We start from the raw sequence: 19,795 nt of genomic DNA on the forward strand, positions 1-19,795 counted from the left end.
CAAAAAATAATAGCAATTTTTAAAAAAGATCATGAATCTTTAGAGATGACTGAACTGTTGGAAGGAGGACCCAGGTTCACTTCCCACCACTCACATGGTGTCTCAGAACCATCTATAATAGCAGTCTCAGGATATCTAATGCCCTCTTTTGACCTCCTTCTGACCCGAACTATATACAGGTGTTGCACAGATAGGCGTAGATAAAACACCTGTACACATAAACAAATCTTAAAGTGGTAAGGGGATCACATGAGTCTTCCTCGACTGCTATTGGACACTGGAGTGAGTTCATTGGTCATAACAGCGAGGTCATTCACTGTTAGCAAGTGAAAGTCAGTTAATCACTGCCTTTTTTTTTTTTTTTTTTAAACGTATATGAGTGTTTTGCTTGCACATATGTCTGCAATGTGAGTGCAAAGCCTGTGGAGGCCAGAAGAGAGCGTCAGATGTAGAGCTATGGTTACAGAGAATTAAGAGCTGCTGTATAGGTATGGGAACCCAACCTGGACCCTCTGGAAGACAGTCTTTAGCTGCTGAGCTGCCTCTCCAGCCTGAGGTGACTGCTCCAGCATCTGAGGCACCCCTGTCCTAGCCTCACCCAGCACTGAGCGTAGCTGTTGGTTTACTCAAGTGAACGTGCACATCATCATTCAGTCTGCAGGTGGGGGCAGGGTATCCTGGCAGTTGATGTGTTGTCTGTCTCTCTGTCCCTACTCCTGGTCTTTCGAAGTGGATGGTGAAGTCTCGGGTCATCAGTGATCTCCAGGAGGCCTGCTGGGACATGGTGTCCTCCATGGCTGGGGAAATCATCCTGCTTTTGGATTCTGACAATGATGGCATTCGTACACATGCCATCAAGTTTGTGGAGGGCCTTATTGTCACCCTGTCACCCCGCATGGCTGACTCAGAGGTCCCCCGACGCCAGGAGCATGACATCAGTCTGGACCGCATTCCTCGAGATCACCCCTACATCCAGTACAGTGAGTGTGGTGGTGCCCTAGTGCCCTGTGTGCGGTCACCAGCCCCCCTCTCAGTTACTGTCTTCCCATCTGCCCTTTTTCTGTTTTGTTTCAGTTTTATGTATCCCTTGGGTAGCTAAGAGTACTTGAACTTTAGACCCTTTGACCTGAACCTTCCAAGTTGAGTGAGATTACAGGCCTGGGCTGTATAGATGAATTAGTAAAGTGCTTGCCTGCCATAAAGCCCCAGAATTTCCCCAGCCCTGCATACACTGGGCATTACAAACCTGAAAATCCCAGTCTTGGGTGGGGGCAGGATGATCATGAGTTTGAGGCCAGCCCAGCTTACATAAGACCCTGTCTTTAAAAAGAAAAACTTGCCAGGCAGCATCCCACAGTGCTCTTGCCTGTAGCTACAGTGTGTTCTGTAGGTACAGGTGGAGTGTAGTTCACTTAATTTCCTATAATGTGAGTTGGCGACTTTACATCCAAGTGTTAGGTGCTGATCTGGAGGGCTAGATTGAGAACAGTGCTGTCCCAGGGCCTGTGGACTGTGTGTGAATCTGCATCCAGTCAGGTTGACAGAAGGCCCAGTGACTGCTCCTCTCACCTCATTAGATGTCCTATGGGAAGAAGGCAAGACAGCTCTGGAGCAGCTGCTGAAGTTCATGGTGCACCCCGCCATCTCCTCCATCAACCTGACCACAGCGCTCGGCTCCCTTGCCAACATTGCCCGCCAGAGACCCATGTTCATGTCCGAGGTGATCCAGGCCTATGAGACGCTGCATGGTAGGTTGGGTACCCCATATTCTCCTGGCCTGCTTGCTGATTCCTAAGGAACTGTTGAACTCTGCTCACTGTGAGCTCCACGTTAGATAAAGTAGTAGTGTGGGTACTGCAAAGCTAGCGCGGGATGCTGGTCCCATAGTATCCCGACATTCAGCCTCCCCTGATCCTCAGGAAAGGAGGCTGGTGATAATTCCCACAGTAGAACCTGGATAGAACTCCAAAGAGTCTGGTGTTGAGGCATGAGTGAATGCTGGTCATGGATCTAGTCTCTCCATCTCTGGACTCTTGTGTTGGCTTTGTTTTCTGGCTGTTTCCTGAAGCAGTAAAGATGGCCCCAGAGCCCAAGGCTCCCATCCTATCCACTTAGCAACAGAGGAAGAGTGTGCGACTCCTACCCCATCATTCCAGCAAAAGTCAAAGGCTGATGCTCATTGTTTATGATTGGCCGAGCAGAGACTGTGGGCCTTCTGCTGAACCAATCACAGTGGCCAGGGAAACACAGTGTTCTCATTGGCCCCAGGCTCTTGCACACTTGGACAGAGGATGGAGACAGGGTGGTTCCCTCATAAGGGAAAGAGTGGCGCTAGCTGAGGAGCGGGTGCTGGGTACTGTGAAGGCCAAGATAGAGGCCTCTTTCCATGTGGAGCAGGGACAGCTTGTTCACCGAGGTGACTGAGACTCGGGCTGGTCATGCCAGGGGCAGGAGGATTAGCCTGAGCTGCGGCAGCAGTTGAGCGGCTTGTGGAAAAGGTGGCAGTTACTTCTCTCTCTCCAGGGTTAACACAGAGCTGCAGATCTGAGACCTGAGGTGTGGTGTGCAGAGAAATAACATTTAGCTTTTCCTGCACCTTAAAGGACTAATGTGGTAGAGGTCCCTTGGGATTTTAGTCTTAGCTTGAGAGGGGGAAGGCTACAAGTCCTGTGAGTTCTTCTGGGAGCCTAGGAACTTCCCAGGGGATGTCAGCAAACACCCCACCCAAATTTGGGGCTGAGCATTGAGCCTGAGGACTGAAAACTGTCCACAGCACCGAGCTCCTGCCTCTGTCCTCACAGCCAACCTGCCCCCAACACTGGCCAAGTCCCAGGTGAGCAGTGTGCGGAAGAACCTTAAGCTGCACTTGCTGAGCGTGCTCAAGCACCCTGCCTCCTTGGAGTTCCAGGCCCAGATCACCACCCTGCTGGTGGATCTGGGCACGCCCCAGGCTGAGATAGCCCGGAACATGCCTAGCAGCAAGGACTCCCGCAAGCGGCCCCGGGATGATACCGATTCCACACTCAAGAAGATGAAGCTGGGTGAGCTGGGGCATAAGGCCTGGGCTTGTGGTAGCTAGTGGCTTTCTTAAACTCTCTGTCACGTTGCTTTAATATACATTACACAGCGTGATTCGGTAAACATAGCTAACTAAAATAACTGTGGTATATAATACAATTAGTAAATGCTTGTTTAGGTTTTGACCTTGAGAATAGTCTAGGAGCAAATGACCTTGGTCTTTCTGCCTCCATCTGTGGACTGCTGGGAAGATGAGTGTGTAGCCAATTAGGATTTATCTAAATGTTAAAGGAGTGAGTGATGGCTGAGTGTGTCCTGCCTTTCAAGGTTTCATTTCTATTTTACACATGTGTAGAAGGCACTTATCCTTTACTTGGTGTGTGTGTGTACATGTGTACATATATATGTAAAATTGGATTTTTCTTTTTTAACTTTGTAATTTTTAGCATTTTTGGCTTTTGTTGATACATAGTCACAGCCTTAGTTCAGCCTCCCAGTGTGGGGATGGCAAGCGTGTGTCACCACCCCAGCTTTGAAGTGACTTCTGTGGTATTTAGCAGTAGTGTGGGCCATAGCTGCCTAAGTGCCAATAGGATTTTAAAATGTCATCTGTGTTTGTTTATAGAACATTTCTGGGGACTGGTGAGATGGCTCAGGGGTTAAGAGCACTGGCTGCTCTTCCAGAGGTCCTGAGTTCAGCTCCCAGCAACCACACAGTGGCTCACAACCATCTATATGGGGAATCTGATGCTTTCTTCTGGCATGTAGATGTATATGCAGCAGACCACTCATAGAATAAATGAAATTGTGTGTGTGTGTGTGTGTGTTTGTGAGTGTGTACCATTTCTGAAATTCTTGGGGTGGGTTTTGTTTTTAAGGTTTTCACAGTTGTGTAGAAAGCACCTTTACCTACTGAGATATGTCACTAACTCTACATATTTTTATTTAAATTTTTTCTTTAGATTGATTTTATGTGTGATGCACTGCCTGCACACATATGTATGTTTATCACATGTATACTTGGTATCTTTAGAAGATACAAAGGGCATTGAATCCCCTGGAACTGGAATTGCAGATGGTTGTGAACTGCTATTTGGGTGTTTTGTTTTGTTTTGTTTCTTTTTAAGGCTAAGCTAAATCTACCCCTGTCCCACCTCTTTTTTTTTGGTTTTTCGAGACAGGGTTTCTCCGTATAGCCCTGGCTGTCCTGGAACTCACTTTGTAGACCAGGCTGGCCTCGAACTCAGAAATCCGCCTGCCTCTGCCTCCCGAGTGCTGGGATTAAAGGCATGCCCCACCACGCCCGGCTGTCCCACCTCTTTTTAATGGTGGCTAAGAGCTCTGTAATGTGTCCCTGCTATAGGACTACTCTGCACATCTAACCATAGAACACTTCAAAGGGACACCTCTGTAAAGGGTTTCTGTGTTTATAGTTTGTCTAAAATCAATTTTTTCTTTTTTAAAAGATTTTATTTTTGCTAAGAATTATTTATTTATTTCATGTGTATAAGTATACTGTAGCTGTCTTCAAACACACCAAAACAGGGCATCAAATCCCATTACAGTTTGATGTGAACCACCATGTGGTTGCTGGGAATTAAACTCAGGACTTCTAGACGATCAGAGCAGTCGGTGCTCTTAACCTCTGAGCCATCTCTCCAGCCCTGTGTTTTTAAAATATTTTTTCTTTTTAAGATTCTGTGTAGCCCTGGCTGTCCTGTAATTCATTCTGTAGACCAGGCTGGCCTCAAACTCACCGAGATCTGCCTGCCTCTGCCTCCCGCGGTAATAGCAGAACTGTCTCCCACTAGGGCACCTGCCTGGTGAGTGCGAGCTTCTGCATTCTATCCATCTTCAGTATGGAATGTATCGATGATATCATTGTCGTGGAACTTAATGGGATCAGCGAGAGGTTTTTTGAATTTTTGCCATGTCCCTAGTGAGAACTGAGACCCGGGAAGAGCTGTTGCTGCCTGGGGACCTGTGGCACTTTTCAGCCTAGGTCCTTAGCTGCTGTGTGGCTGCTCCTTGCAGTGACTTGCTAGAGGAATGTCATCTGGCTCCCTGAGCACAGGTCCTGCTGCAGTCTGGGAGCCAGCCTCTGATTCCCCTCCCCTCTCAGAGCCCAACTTGGGAGAAGATGATGAGGACAAAGACTTGGAGCCTGGCCCATCAGGGACGTCAAAGGCCTCAGCCCAGATCTCAGGCCAGTCAGACACGGACATCACTGCTGAGTTCTTGCAGCCTCTGCTGACGCCTGACAATGTGGCCAATCTGGTGAGGAGGGTGAAGTCATCCGGGGACAGGAGGCCTGATCCCAGTCTTTCCTCTGCCTGCCCTACACTATGGCTGCCTCGGTAGCATCAGCCAGGGGTTCCCTCCTACCCTTAGATGCACCTTTTCTCCATCATCATCTTTCTAGAGGTTATTCTCAGTATCCCACTTCCCATACACTTACTTTGTTCTTGGGGATGGGGACTCTCCCAGGTGACAGTGTGGTAGTCATTGGCTCCCCAGAAAGCTAGAGCAAGAAGAGCAGCCCCGGCCCTGACCTCAGTGTCTGCTGCATCCGTGCTCTTGTAGGATGAGCTGGCTAAGGTTCTCTTTCCTGGGCATCCCACAGGTCCTCATCAGCATGGTTTACCTACCTGAGACCATGCCTGCCTCCTTCCAAGCCATCTACACCCCTGTGGAGTCAGCAGGCACTGAAGCCCAGATCAAGCACCTGGCTCGGCTCATGGCCACACAGATGACAGCTGCAGGACTGGGTCCTGGTGAGTTTGTGCTGAACTGGGCCATGCTGTGGCAGCAGACTCTACTTACTGGGAAAGCTGTGGAGATGAAGGTCATGTGCCATCTAAGGTGTCACCTGTCGTGGGTTCGTCATTATACAGAATACTTGGTGTCTTCAGGTCCTGGGCTTTGAAATTCAGCCGACCTTACCTTGAGTCCAGGCTAACTTGTGTCAGGTTTCTGAGCCTTTGAGCTTTGGAGTCTGTCCCTCTTTCAGCAGAACATTTTGTTTTACATGTGTGCTCTCAGAGGCCAGAAAGGAGGGTGTCAGATTCCTTGCAGATGGGAGAATTACAAGAGGTTGTGGGTGCTGGGAATGTAGCTCAGGTCCTCTGCAAGAGCAGCACGTGCCCTTCGTCACGGAGCCGTCTCTCAAGTCCAGGCTTTTGTCTTCCAAAAGACAGGGTCTTGCTGTACACCCTGTGCTGGCCTAGCCTTCGAAGTGCTGAGATTACAGATGTGAGCTGCTCTCAGCACTGCATGGTCTTGAATTGCAACATATGACCAGTGAGCATAACTGCAGTGCCAGCATGGCTGTGAGCTCCCCAAGGCATGCTCTCCCCTCCCACCTGTGTGGTCCCAAAGCTTGAACTCAGGCTCCTTTCTCCACTGAGCCATCGTGCCAGCCCCAGGTTCAGACATAGCTGCTCTGAGCAGTGGCTATGTATGGGTCTTTGATGCACTCAGGTCAAGTCACATGCCCTCTGCTGCTAAAGACTGTTTATAATGAGCATGCCTCAGTGGCATACACCTGTCATCTCAGGAGGCAGAGGTAGGAAGTCAGAGGTTCAGGGGCATGCTTGGATGTATAGTGAGGACAGCCTGGGATGCATGAGACCCTGGCTTGCAAACCTCAAATGGGCCGGTGAGACAGATCGGGGGTGAACGTGTTTGCTGTGAAACCCAAAGTGTGATCCCTGGAACCCACGTGGTGGAAGGAGAAAACTGCACACATGTGCCCTGGCATATGCATGTGTATCCCCATACAGATAAATAAGATGTAACCACGAGGACTTGTGTTCCAATCTGTAATGTCCACAGAGAAGCCAAGATGATGTGCACCTGTAACCCCAGCATTGGGTAGGGCAGAAACATGTAGGTTCTGGGGTATTTTCCTGGTCAATCAGTCTTGCTGAGACAGCCAGCTCTGGGTTCCATGGGTAATCTGTTTTAGAAAGTAATGTGGGTCTGGCTAAACGGCCCTCTGCTGGTAAAGATACCTGCTGCCTCTCCCAAAGACCTGAGTTTTTAGTCCCTGGGACCCATTGGAAAGAACCAGCTCCACAAAAGGGTCCTCTAACCTCTGTACACACACGTGCGACACATAAATGTAAAAAGAAAAAGCAGGGCAGGGTGGGAGCGCACACTGAGTCCAGGCCGACCAGGGCTACACAGTAATGCTCTTGTCTCATTAAAAATCAAGTGGAGCCCTGCAGCGGTGACACACACCTTTAATCCCAGCACTTGGGAGGCAGAGGCAGGCAGATTTCTGGGTTCAAGGCCAGCCTGGTCTACAGAGTGAGTTCCAGGACAGCCAGGGCTACACAGAGAAACCCTGCTTCGAAAAACAATAAATAAATAAATAAATAAATAAATGTGAAGATACAAGTCTGTTCTTCCATGTGTGTATGCAGTCTAGCACACCAGCACACACACACTACACAAGCACACTCATGCGTGCCACACAGACATTAAGAGAGCCTGCTTGTGATACATACCTTGAGGCTGTGACGACGGCTGTGCCTCTGAAATGAAGTAGTCTGGCTCCATCCTTGGATCATTAGGTGGGTTACATAGTTCTGTGCATGTACAGCGGAGCCTGGGGTCAGGTGATGGTGCTGACAAGGTGGGCCCTGTGACTGCCTCCATTCAGGTGTGGAACAGACAAAACAGAGCAAGGAGGAGCCCAAGGAGGAGAAGGTGGTAAAGCCGGAGAGTGTCCTGATCAAGCGGCGCCTGTCGGTGCAGGGCCAGGCCATCTCTGTGGTAGGCTCTCAGAGCACCATGTCTCCCTTGGAGGAGGAGGTACCCCAAGCCAAGAGGAGGCCAGAACCCATCATCCCTGTCACGCAGCCACGGTGAGTCCTCTTGTACCTGGCATGTAGGCCCTATGAATGTAAGGCAGGCTGAGGGCTAGACCAGCTTTTCCTCTGCCTCACAGTCAGTGCAGGAACCACCAAGCTTTTGTGGCTTTCTGCAGCCACACCTTTTTCTGTCCTAACTTCGGAGAATGGTGGTAGGGACACTAAGAGAATCTGGGAGGCACAGCCATGATGGCAATGAGGCAGTTAGTCTGTTTCCTGATGTGCAACAGGGGCTCCTGGTTAGCATTACCATCTTCATTTCTCCCATCACCTTTATCATGAAATCAAGCTTAACCCCACCTGAGCGTCACTTGAACGTTACCTGCTTCCTTTCTGTCTGGCTCTGCTTCCCATTCCGTCTGCAGCCCATGTACTGCAGCCTGTTCAGGATCTTTCTGCTTACTCTCCTCTACCTGAGCCCCTTCTGGTCCTGGCCTGATCTCACAGGGAGACATACTCCATGGCAGAAATAATTATCATTTCTTCCTGAGTCTGTTTTCCCAGCCCACTGAGCCTCTCTCAGGGAGTTCAGAGGTACAGAGGGCGCTGTGTGTCCCAGTTCCAGAGTGGGGACCACCAGGCTGACAGGGCTGTAGAAAACATGCCTTCCTTGCCCCTGCCCTCATGTAGGCTGGCAGGCGCAGGTGGGCGAAAGAAGATCTTCCGTCTGAGCGATGTGCTAAAGCCCCTGACAGATGCCCAGGTGGAAGCCATGAAGCTAGGCGCTGTGAAGCGGATCCTGAGGGCTGAGAAGGCTGTGGCCTGCAGTGGGGCAGCCCAGGTAAGCTCCTTACTCAGCCTAGGGAAACGTTCCCGTGGCACTCGCCCTTAGCTCAGCTGCTCCGAGCTCCTCCAGACTTGACTCCATCCACTGCAAAATCAGAGCTGCGGCCTTCTAGACAGTAGGACCTGCACAGACAGGATTGTGCTGAGGGCGGCTCTGATTTCAGACATCCCTGCCGTCAAGGTGTTTGCTTTATTTTATTTTTAAAGATGTATTTATTACATTATATTTATTTATTACACTATTTATTACTCACATGTGAGTACACTGTAGCTGTCTTCAGACACTCCAGAAGAGGGCGTCAGATTCTATTACAGATGGTTGTGAGCCACCCTGTGGTTGCTGGGTTTTGAACTCAGGATCCCTGGAAGAGCAGTCTGTGCTCTTAACTGCTGAGCCATCTGTCCAGCCCCTGCTTTATTTTTTTTTCAATGTGTCTGTTTAATTTATGTATATATGTGTTACCTGCGTGAGTTTATGCGCACTGTGTGTATACAGAAACCCACAGAGGACAGAAGAGGATGTTAGGTCCCCTACTGAAGTTACAGGGAATTGTGAGCCACCAGTGGCTGTTAGAAACCAAACTCAAGTGTTCTTAACCACTGAGCCCTCTCCAAGCTTTGTTTTCTGATACTTTGTTTTGTTGTGCTGGTTCTTTGAGGCCGAGCTTCTCTGCGTAGCCTTAGCAGTCTTAGAACTCACTCTGTAGACCAGTCTTACCTTGAACTCAGATCTACCTACTTCTGCCTCCCAAGTGCTAGGACTAAAGGCATGTGCTATCATTCCAGGCTTTTTATTACATTTAAAATATTTATTTGATGTTATGTGTGGACACTTTAGTCTCTGCACTGGCATGAGCAGGGTCTGGGTTTCATGTCCAGTTCCACAAGAGTGTTCTGGGTGCTAAAGATACCGTTTAGTCATTCTTTCTTGGTTTTCACCACATTCTCTTCATGCCTACAGGTGACAAAAAGAGAATCTTCACGGTCCTTTTCCTGGGCAGTGAAGTGCCTAGTTACTCCCTACTTACCCGCAGGAGCCTGGTTACTCACTCCGTACTTACCCGCAGGAGCCTGGTTACTCACTCCCTGCTTACCCGCAGGAGCCTGGTTACTCACTCCCTGCTTACCCGCAGGAGCCTGGTTACACACTCCCTGCTTACCCGCAGGAGCCTGGTTACGCACTCCCTGCATACCTGCAGGAGCCTGGGCGCCTTGCTGGTGGCTTCTTTCTTCCCTGCCCACTGACACATGATGTGAGGCTGCTGTGTTTGTGCTGCTTCGTGCTGCCTTCCTTGATTGGTTGGTTGACTGATTGATGATGATTCATTGATTGATTTGGTTGAAGTCCACCCCAGTGGCCAGCCACACTGCCACACGTGCTCACCTCCTCACTTGCAGGTGCGCATCAAGATCCTGGCCAGCCTCGTAACACAGTTCGACTCCGGATTCAAGGCAGAGGTGCTGTCCTTTATCCTGGAAGATGTCCGGGCCCGTCTGGACCTGGCTTTTGCCTGGCTCTACCAGGAATATAATGCCTACCTGGCAGCAGGAGCCTCGGGCACTCTGGACAAGTATGAGGACTGCCTCATCTGCCTGCTCTCTGGACTACAAGAGAAGCCAGACCAGAAAGACGGGTGAGGGGGTGGCCATAAGCCCCATGTCCCTCTCTGTGAAGTGTGTGCAGACCGTGCTGGGGATGGGGGTGGGGGTTCAGACTCTGCTACCTGGTCTGAGTGGTCTCTCACCCTCTGGGCTTCTTATTCCCATATATACTGACAGTTCCCAGGGATGGGACAGTGGCTCAGTGGTGAGCACCACCCTGGCATGAAGCCCTTGGTCGCATTCCTGTTTTAGCAAAAGGAAGAAAGCGTCAGAGAGGGAGCACCTCTGCCAGTCAGCAGCTTTCAGGCACCACACTCTGACCTGTCTGAAGCTGGGCCCCAGGGTCGGGGAAGCTGTGGTGAGCTTGGGGCCACCACATGTGGCTGCCTTGCAAGACATGGTCTTCCTTGGGCAGGATCTTCACCAAGGTGGTTTTGGAGGCCCCACTGATCACTGAGAGTGCCTTGGAGGTGATACGGAAGTACTGTGAGGATGAGGTGAGCTGGCTGCTGCTCTGTGGTCTAGACATGGAGGCAGGTGTGGCATGAAGGTCCTGGGGACTTGGTTTGCGAGAGGGAGTGGGACAAGAGTAAGCTGGCACAGCAGCCTGAGCCTCGCCCCCTCTGCAGAGTCGTGCCTACCTGGGCATGTCGACACTTGGAGACCTGATCTTCAAGCGCCCTTCTCGCCAGTTCCAGTATCTGCATGTTCTCCTTGACCTCAGCTCTCACGAGAAGGACAGGGTGAGCTTGTGTCTGTAGCTGGCCAGCCTGGCTTTCCTTTTTCTTCAAACTCTGTTTTCATTCATTTGCCATGGTGTGACATCACCATAGGGTCAGGTGCTATATGCCCTCAGAGGAGGGCACGCCCGCCCCCCCTCTTCTCACTCATGTGACCACGGGCAGGGTGATGTCACAGTATGCCGTGGCCAGGTAGGGCACTGAGGAGAGTGGGGATGGGGTTCAGGAAGCTTCCTGGAGGAGATGTGTGCTACTGTAACACACAGTAACTGTGCCGTAGGTGAGACCTGTCCCTACTCTACCCTGTCACCAGCCTCTTCCTGGTGGCTCATGTTCAGTCATCGTGCCATTAGCACAGCACCTCTGGCCCTGGCCCTGTGCTGTCATTTGGTACAAACTCGTGTTTCAGACCAGACTCTGCTCCTGTGGCTCCCAGCAGATGGTGTCTGAGTGAAATGAAGCTTGGCTAGTGACATGTCTTCCAGGCACTGGGCTGCCTGTCCTGCCAAGTTCCAAAGCCAAGGCCACTTGGCAGGGAGAGCCACTCTTGAGGAATGAGGAGCAAGCAGGCAGGGAGTAGCAAGATGGGACTGCAGTGCAGCGGCCGCAGCCTGCGACACAGTGCTGCTGTCCGGGGCTTCTCCCCAGCAGTGCCCTCCATTACCATGACCCCCTGCCCGCTTCCTTCTCACCCGTTCTGCCCTCAGGTGCGCTCCCAGGCCCTGCTCTTCATTAAGCGAATGTATGAGAAGGAGCAGCTTCGAGAGTATGTGGAGAAATTTGCCCTCAACTACCTGCAGCTCCTGGTCCACCCCAACCCACCCTCGGTGCTGTTTGGCGCTGACAAGGACACAGGTTTGATGCCGGTTCATCTGATCCGTGTTGAGCCCCACCCACTCCAGCCACTCTACTTGAATGGCTGCTGGGTAGTAGCAAGCAGGGCCAAGACAGACAGTCAAGGGACTGCAGGGGTAGGAAACTGGAGGACCAGGAGAGCAACCTGTGGGTTCCAGGGCCATCTCAGGCCAAGTCCCTTAGCATAGTCCCAGATCCTGCCAGACAGACAGAAGGTTCAGCAGGGATGTAGAAAGCCTTTTCCCGGGAGAGGTGTGAGGTCCAGGGAAGATGTGAGCAGAGGTGTTTCCCTGTAGTGGAGATGGTGGCACCAAGGGTCAGCAGTGAGGGTCTTTCTGCTGAAGTATATAGGGACTGGCATGGAGGGTAGCAGGACTGCCAGCTGGGCTGGCCCTTGTGCCATTATGTTGAGGCTGTAGTCAGTTGTGACAAGACTCGGAGGATGCAGGGTTAGCTTCCTTGGGGCTTGGTGGCGAGAGGACATCCTACCCTGTCTGCACCTACTCTCTTCTTCTCACTGACGTCACTGAGAAGCACAGACAACTGGGGACAGGGCTTTGGGAAGGGAATAGAGGCTTCTGTTGATACATGGCTCCATCCTGTCCTGTCAGAGGTGGCCGCACCCTGGACAGAGGAAACAGTGAAGCAGTGTTTGTATCTGTATCTGGCTCTCCTGCCTCAGAACCACAAGCTGATTCATGAGCTGGCAGCCGTGTACACTGAGGCCATCGCTGACATCAAGCGGACGGTGCTGAGGGTCATTGAGCAGCCGGTGAGGCTCCTGACGCACTTGGGCAGAAATGATTCCCAATTTTAGCAGTTCCTCTGGATTCACGGCTTTAGCCTGTGGGTGGTCCTCACATTATTCTTCACCATGTAAGGAGGCACAGGGTTGCTCAGGTACAGAGCGAGAAGTGGACATGTTCTGCCGTTGCTCTCGCTGCCCTGACATGAGGGGGTGCAGCCCAGTCCCCCAGGCAGTGGCCACATTAGCATCCAAGCTCCTGTTTTGATTTCTACTGGTCTCTCCTCATGCTGTTGCCTGAGGTCCTGATGCGGTTCAGATGGGTGCCCTGTTTGCTGCTGGGTTCAGAACTCTTGAGTTTTACATGTCAGTTCTGCCCCCAACTTTGTTTTGTTTTTGAGCAGGTCTCTTTATTTAGAGATCCTCCTGCCCTTGTGACATCTTTATTATGGAAAATTTTCAGTATACCTGGAGAAGGGCAGGGTAAGGTTCTTCCCTGAGATGCTTAGCCCAACACTGAGAAGGAGAAGTGCTAGGCAGACTCACTCACTTAGGAGTGCCTCGGCGTCCACAGATGGAGATGCCAAGGGCAGCCGCCAGCATGCTTCCTGTTCACAGAAGCACGTGCCTGTGCCCTCAGCCAGAATGGAGTGACAGTGGTTGCAGGAGGGTGGGCAAGGACCAGAACACAGGCTGGGCCTGGGGACGGGTGAGATGGTAGGGCACTGACCTGCTAGGAGGAGGACATGACATATCAAGGCTCCAATTGGGCTGACAGTAGGAGAGACTGGGAGCCCAGTAACCTAACCATCCCAGCTTCTGCAGCCTCTTCAGAGCTCATCATAACCTGGTCTTGCTCACCTCTGCATCTAGATCCGAGGGATGGGCATGAACTCTCCAGAGCTGCTGCTGCTGGTAGAAAACTGTCCCAAGGGGGCAGAGACACTGGTCACCCGCTGCCTGCACAGCCTCACCGACAAAGGTGCCTGGGGCCCTGCCTTCTACGGTCTATCCCACCTGCTCTTCCCCTGCAGGGGCTAGAGCTGCTGTGTCTCTAGTGGCTGTGCCCCTCTAGTTCTTCTGTCCTTGGGCCTCACTCTGTAGTGAATTATATGAGCTCCATTTAGGGAAGGAGAGGCTGCGGATTCTGCTTTGGGACTGTCCTGCCGCTCCCATAAACTTACCTCTGTCCCCTAATCGGTGCTCATCTCCCCTGGTCCCTCCCTGTCACCTCAACTCAGCTTTTCTCTGTCTTCCCCAAAGTGCCACCATCCCCAGAACTGGTGAAGCGGGTCCGAGACCTGTACCACAAGCGGCTGCCTGATGTGCGCTTCCTCATCCCTGTGCTCAATGGGTTGGAGAAGGTAGGGAAGGAGAGAGAGGGGCAGTGGGCAGCCCACTTCATGGTAAATGGGCTGGAATTGCACACCTAGCTTTGGAGCAGGTCCCTAGACCCACCTCAGCCTCCTCAGTCACTGTTCAAGTGTCAGGGTGTGTGTGTGTGTGTGTGTGTGTGTGTGTGTGTGTGTGTGTACTATAGTCCCTGGCCTACAGGTAACACCCCAGTTTATGTCCCTAGTAAATTTTGGAGCCAAGGATGGTTCATCACCATGTGGATGCGAATGCAGATGACATTGTCCACCAGAAGTAGCCAACAGCTGTGGGGAGAAGGGGAACATGTGTCATGACACTTAGAGTCCTCTGTGGAGTGGGTGGATGTGAGGCCACCCAGCCCATCATCACTCTTGTTCCCCCAACCCCTTAGAAAGAGGTGATCCAGGCGCTGCCCAAGCTCATCAAACTCAACCCTATTGTGGTGAAGGAAGTCTTCAACCGCCTGCTAGGCACCCAGCACGGTAGGTACCCTCCCTCCTTGCCAGCCTTCAGCTTACCTCCTAGCTGCACAGGGGCTCTCATGGGAACGGCCTTAAAGACCAGAGTCTCTGTCCACCATGGTGAGAAACAAAAGTGTTTGAGGTGGAAAAATAGCCAGAGATGTATATGACTTCCTCATCCCTGGTCCCTGTGGCCACATACGGAATAGTAGCAGGGGATGTGGCTTCATGGCACATTGGGTCTCCCCTCCTACAGCAGGAGGCCACCTCTGCTAAATGCCTTTTTTTCTACTCTGTCCCAACACAGCACAAAGTTCAAGCCACTTAATTGTTCAGTGAGACCCTGGCCTGGCCCTGCCCTGCCCTGTCGTAACCCAACCTGTAGCTACCATATCATGTGCTTATGTAGAGTTAGTCCTAGGCTGGTGGGCCTTCCCTGCCTTCTGGGTGCACAGCCCAGTGCACTAAGGGGACAGAGGGGTCACAGCAAGGAAGCTCTAAAAAGGTGGTGAAGACTTGCGGCCACTTCATCCAGTCTCCTGTCCCCCAGCCCAAGAAGCGAGGGGTACCTCATTTTGTATTTACCCAAAGCTGGCCTGAGACCCAGCTCTTCGCTGAGGCCCCTGTCCTGTCTCTCTTCCCCCTCTTGCCACCTGTTGCAGGTGAGGGGAACTCGGCCCTGTCCCCCCTGAATCCGGGAGAGCTGCTGATTGCATTGCACAATATTGACTCTGTGAAGTGTGACATGAAGTCCATCATCAAAGGTGAGGCACCTCTGTTCCCACAGGACCCAGCTCCCATAGACAGGCAGGGCCTCAGTCATTCTACTGCATCAAAGACTATGGCCTGATGCTTGACCTTTCCCTTCCCAGTCTCCACCCATAGCATATACACACATGTGCCTGCCGGGGCATCAGGTAGTCCTCGGGAGTTCAGGACATCTCTCTTCCTACCTACCCCGAGGAACTAAGGAAGCAGGGCCCACAGGGACACAGGGCTTCTGCAGACATGAGCAGATGCCAGGCCTGAGCTGAGGCATCAGAAACTTCCATAGTTGGGGCTTGGTGATGCTCTGCAGGCTTCCTCTGCCCAGGCATCCCCTCTGAGCCAGGCTCTCCCTTCATGCCTCAAACCCTGCCACCCACATCTGGTAAGTGTGCTCTAGATAGGGGATACAATTCACAGAAGCTAAATAAGCTGCCAGGGTCACACAATCTGAGCCAGACTGGAGCCAAACCAAGAAGGGCTCTGCTCACGAGCCTCCCCGGGAAGAAACCATCATTTCCCCTCTTTTCTTTCCTCCCCTAGAGACTTTGTCCCAGAGGGGCCTGCCTGTCATCCTAGCATTTAACCTCTGTTGACTTTAGGGTAGCTGCTTCTCTGTCCCCACCTTTCCTCTTCTGCCTGAAGTGGCTTCTTCAGGGGCTGCTTCCCTAACCTTCCTCAGCAGTCCTGACAAGAATGGGCTTGTGAAGACAGGGCAGAGGAGGTTGCAGGGAAGGGGGTGCGTGTAGGCTGGGATTGTGGGCTGCAGACACACACACATAATTTTTACCGTGCTGGGAATGAACCTAGAGCAGCCTTCCATGTGCTAGGTAAGTGTTATCTCTACCCACACACTTGCTTCTTGATCCTTAAATGCAATGAAAATAACCTTGACTCTAGCAGCCCATTCCCAAGGGCAGTTTGTGCATAATTTGAAGGGATTTGGAAACACACAGCCATCTTGGATCCAGAATAGAAATCTAGTCACAACGAGAGAAGAAAGGGCCCTGCCAAAAGTTACGCAGATGGCTGAAGACAGGCTCCTACCTCGCAGAGTCTGGCAACTTCTTTGGGAATTCTTGTCAGTTCACAGCCTCCAGGCTTCCTAGGCACCCACAGCTCTCACCACATCTCCTCCCTGTCCCATCAGCTGAAAAACCCTGGTCCCCCTGGGCCCCAGCACAGTGCTGGGGCCACACTGGGACACTGACAGCTGATTCAGCCTGGCCAGGACTCGGGAAGGGCTTTCTCAAGTGGGGTTACCTTCAGCAAGCAGACCCGACAGACCTGAGACTGTCAGATCTAGGGCTGAGCAGTTTCAAAGTGAGGGAGGAACCTGCTTGGCCTCCTGCAGCCTCTGGGGTGGAGGACAGGCTGGCCTTTCGGAAGACCTCTTGGGCTGCTGAATGGGACAGGCTAGAGAGCGGGTGGGAAACACAAGAGGCTGGGTAGACAGACCCTGGTGTCAGGCCCATGTGGGCAGCAGTGGAACACGCCTCCACAGCAATAGACACCTTCGAAAGTTCTGCCAGTCCTTCCTCTGCCCTTCAACCTGTGTGTTGCTGCAAGGTCCCTCCTCTCCCTTTGGGCCGCCTCCTTACAGGACACCCTTCCCTCCATTGGCCTCTCAGTGCAGGACACCCTTCCCTCCATTGGCCTCTTTGGGGATTGGGAGGGCAGGCGGGCTTTTTTCTTGCTCAATAAAGACTTCCTGATTGACACTCACATGGCCAGTGGTGTTTGGGGAAGGACTTGAGAGGCAGCTCCTGGGATCGCCTCTCAGCCCAGTTGACCCTGATATTGACACCCACTCCCAGGAGCTAGACCTCAAGCAAGGCCTGCTCCATGCTTTCCTCAGTGTGACATCTTTCCACAACCTGTGGGCACTTGGCTTGGGTTGGCCCTCACCCCACTCTCACCCCTCCCTTCCCTGCTGCTCATGAGCGTCCCTCGTATCTGCGCCATCAGACTCTAATGACTGGTCAGCCCTCTGGCAGAGACCTGCCTCTTTCTCCTGGAGATTCTTCCTCCCTCACCTTAGTGGGTCATAGCCATTCTTAGGCTAGGGCAAGCCCCAGGGTGTGGCAGCACACTCTGCCCGAAGAGCCTGAGTCCTCCAGATCGGTCCACCGTGGGTTATCCCGGGGTTGGATACACCTCAGTCTGCTAGGGGCAGCCTCATGAAGGGCCTTTTGTGATAGAGATGGAGAAGCTTGGGGAGTGGGGTTCCCACTTAATGGGGGACATCCAGGCAGAGAGGACAGGCCACTCTCCGCCTCCTCACAGCCACCAACCTGTGTTTTGCGGAGCGGAACGTGTACACGTCGGAAGTGCTAGCTGTGGTGATGCAGCAGCTGATGGAGCAAAGCCCTCTGCCCATGCTGCTCATGCGGACCGTCATCCAGTCCCTCACCATGTACCCCCGCCTGGGGGGCTTCGTCATGAACATCCTGGCCCGACTCATCATGAAGCAGGTAACCTGCCCTGGCCCCAGGCAGTCAGCCACAGTGGCACAAACCTCTGGTGCCTGGAAGGCAGGGTCCGTCTGTGGAGCCTCTGCCCTGCTTGCAGTGTTCTCTCACCATTCCCTCCAGCTGGCGCAGGGTGACACTGAGAACAGTTGGGGTTGTGAGAGGTGTGTATGCCTCTCTTTACCCCACGCCTGGGCACTGTAGGACAGACACACAGCTCAGCTGAAAGCATCCTGTCTTTAGCGAGACTAGAATTAGGATTGAGTTGTTTTGGTAAGAGTCTTGCTATGTAGCCCAGAATAACCATGACTCAAATCTGTAATGAACCTCTTGCCTGCGTCCCCCGAGTGCTGGGATTACAAGCCTGCTGCACCAACTCTTAGAAATACTATGGAAATGGTAATTGAATCCGTCCTCCTCCATGCCAAGGCTGGAGCACGGGCTGTCCCTAGGAAACATGGCTAAGGTCCCATCCTCCAGCCTGTTGAGTGTGGCTAATGGTAGCTGTGAAACACAGGTGCTGTCCCAGCATGTGATGCTGTGCTAACCTAGGGCTTGGAGGTGGGGCTCCTTTCCTGTATCCTGTCCTGGTAGTTTCCTGTGAGAAACGCAAATTCCTGGGTAGGCAGGTGTATGAAGCCTGGAGTAAGATGTCAAGTGACAGCATATGGGTCCTGAGTCATGGCGGTGTCTTCAGGAAGGAGGTGGCTGGTTGGACCTGTGCCTAACAGCCCCCTCCTGCCCCACAGGTATGGAAGTACCCCAAGGTATGGGAGGGCTTCATCAAGTGCTGCCAGCGCACCAAGCCACAGAGTTTCCAGGTCATCCTGCAGCTACCTCCACAACAGCTTGGCGCAGTCTTTGACAAGTGCCCTGAGCTCCGGGAGCCACTGTTGGCCCATGTGCGCTCCTTCACTCCCCACCAGGTACCTGGGTGGTAGAGTGGAGCCAAGTGCGAAGGGAAGCTGCAAGGTTTGGTTCTAGATATTGGGGTGCTGAGAGGTGCCTTTCCCTTCACCTAGCAAGCACACATCCCCAACTCCATCATGACCATCCTGGAGGCCACTGGAAAGCAGGAGCCCGAAGTCAAGGAAGCACCTTCAGGGCCCCTGGAAGAGGTGAGCGCAGTGACGCCCACCTGCCTGTGCCTCTCGCCCCAAGACGTCCGCTCATTAAACCCACAGTCTCCCAAGATTTTGTCCCTGGTAAAGGGGAATGGCCACCCACCCCACACCCCTTTGCACCAGGACGGAAAGTCTATGCGACGGGCGTGCGCTCTCTGCTTTCTCTACCCTGACGCGGGGGTGGGGTGGGGAGGGATTGGGGTGTTAGGTGTACCCCTCCTGAGCTGAGTGCCTCTCCCACTCCAGGACGACCTGGAGCCCTTGACTCTGGCTTTGGCCCCGGCCCCTGCCCCACGGCCCCCTCAGGACCTCATCGGCCTGCGATTGGCTCAGGAGAAGGCCCTGAAGCGGCAGCTGGAGGAGGAACAGAAGCAGAAGCCCACAGGCATCGGAGCGCCCGCTGCCTCTGTGTCCTCAACGCCCTCTGTGCCAGCAGCAGCCCGAGCTGGTGCCACCCCCGCTGAGGAAGTCATGGAATACCGGGAGGAGGGTCCCGAATGCGAGACCCCGGCCATCTTCATCAGCATGGATGACGACTCGGGGCTGGCTGAAACCACACTCTTGGACTCTAGTCTTGAGGGGCCCCTGCCTAAGGTAGGGACAGATTGCTGCAGAGCCCTGGGAATGGGTCTGAGTGGGTAACTAGCTCTTGACCCATTGCTTCTTTCCTTCTCCCGCCACCAGGAGGCAGCAGCAGTCGGGTCGAGCTCCAAGGATGAGCGGAGCCCCCAGACCCTTAGCCATGCTGTGGAAGAAGCCTTGAAGACCTCCAGCCCAGAGGCCAGGGAACCCGAGAGCAAGGGGAACAGCTGACAGCTGCGGGAGTTTGTGGGGAGGGGAGGGGCGGGACGGGGCCTCCTGGAGCTTTGCCTTAACACAAATAAAGAGGTGGCACTGAGGGCGTAGCTGCGCCAGGTTAGAAATCCTAAGGTCGGGCCTGTGTTAGACTGCGCCTGCGCACACCGTTTCTCACTCTG

The 19,795-nt window shown here is 52.9% G+C and overlaps 1 protein-coding gene across 4 annotated transcripts in view; it reads left to right on the forward strand.

Annotated features, from left to right (window-relative positions):
- Sympk (symplekin) overlaps positions 1-19,741 on the forward strand; it is a 29,766-nt gene extending 10,025 nt beyond the window's left edge. For 3 of the 4 annotated variants that reach the window (XM_029531781.1, XM_029531780.1, XM_029531782.1), the window contains 21 exons: positions 731-980; positions 1,578-1,748; positions 2,802-3,041; positions 5,141-5,295; positions 5,642-5,792; positions 7,685-7,889; positions 8,526-8,676; positions 10,080-10,315; positions 10,699-10,780; positions 10,913-11,026; positions 11,731-11,878; positions 12,490-12,650; positions 13,497-13,605; positions 13,887-13,987; positions 14,389-14,479; positions 15,121-15,222; positions 17,510-17,697; positions 18,444-18,620; positions 18,717-18,812; positions 19,065-19,412; positions 19,503-19,674. In XM_029531781.1, the coding sequence (XP_029387641.1) occupies positions 731-980; positions 1,578-1,748; positions 2,802-3,041; positions 5,141-5,295; positions 5,642-5,792; positions 7,685-7,889; positions 8,526-8,676; positions 10,080-10,315; positions 10,699-10,780; positions 10,913-11,026; positions 11,731-11,878; positions 12,490-12,650; positions 13,497-13,605; positions 13,887-13,987; positions 14,389-14,479; positions 15,121-15,222; positions 17,510-17,697; positions 18,444-18,620; positions 18,717-18,812; positions 19,065-19,412; positions 19,503-19,631 (3,405 nt within the window). In that variant the 3' untranslated portion in view covers positions 19,632-19,674. Of the gene's footprint in view, positions 1-730; positions 981-1,577; positions 1,749-2,801; positions 3,042-5,140; positions 5,296-5,641; positions 5,793-7,684; positions 7,890-8,525; positions 8,677-10,079; positions 10,316-10,698; positions 10,781-10,912; positions 11,027-11,730; positions 11,879-12,489; positions 12,651-13,496; positions 13,606-13,886; positions 13,988-14,388; positions 14,480-15,120; positions 15,223-17,509; positions 17,698-18,443; positions 18,621-18,716; positions 18,813-19,064; positions 19,413-19,502 lie in introns of all 4 variants that reach the window. The other variant, XM_021219046.1, reaches the window with a different exon arrangement.
- The last annotated feature ends 54 nt before the right edge of the window (positions 19,742-19,795 follow it).

This window comes from Mus pahari, chromosome 19 (genome assembly GCF_900095145.1).
Source record: "Mus pahari chromosome 19, PAHARI_EIJ_v1.1, whole genome shotgun sequence".
Taxonomy (NCBI): Eukaryota; Metazoa; Chordata; class Mammalia; order Rodentia; family Muridae; genus Mus; species Mus pahari.